This window comes from Acanthisitta chloris, unplaced genomic scaffold (assembly GCF_000695815.1).
Source record: "Acanthisitta chloris isolate BGI_N310 unplaced genomic scaffold, ASM69581v1 scaffold15410, whole genome shotgun sequence".
Classification (NCBI taxonomy): domain Eukaryota; kingdom Metazoa; phylum Chordata; class Aves; order Passeriformes; family Acanthisittidae; genus Acanthisitta; species Acanthisitta chloris.
The window spans coordinates 1-246 of NW_008653461.1; the positions used below are offsets into that span (position 1 = coordinate 1).

Genomic DNA, 246 nt, shown 5'->3' on the forward strand with positions numbered 1-246 from the left:
GTCCCCGGACGACGACTGGTACTTGCTGGCCATGGAGTGGGCGACCTGGCTGTAGGCGCCGGTGGGGATGACCGTGCTGGAATGGACGGCGGAGCTGGGCTGGTTGCTCCTCACGATCTGTGCCTTGGCTGGCTGCAGCCTCAGCCCCTGCTGCGGCACGGCCACGGGCAACTGGGGCATCTGGAAGGATCTTTGTGTCATCTTGGACAAGGGAGACTTGGGCCTACCCGGGAGCTGGCTGACCCC

General features: G+C 65.9%; 1 protein-coding gene across 1 annotated transcript in view; it reads right to left on the minus strand.

Moving 5' to 3' along the window:
- Positions 1-22: 22 nt before the first annotated feature.
- The window catches only part of LOC103808392 (protein TANC2-like), a gene marked incomplete at both ends in the record, with an annotated part of 12,990 nt that continues 12,766 nt past the window's right edge, over positions 23-246 (minus strand). The window contains one exon of the mRNA XM_009081176.1: positions 23-201. Within this exon, the coding sequence (XP_009079424.1) occupies positions 23-201 (179 nt within the window). The remainder of the gene's footprint in view (positions 202-246) is intronic.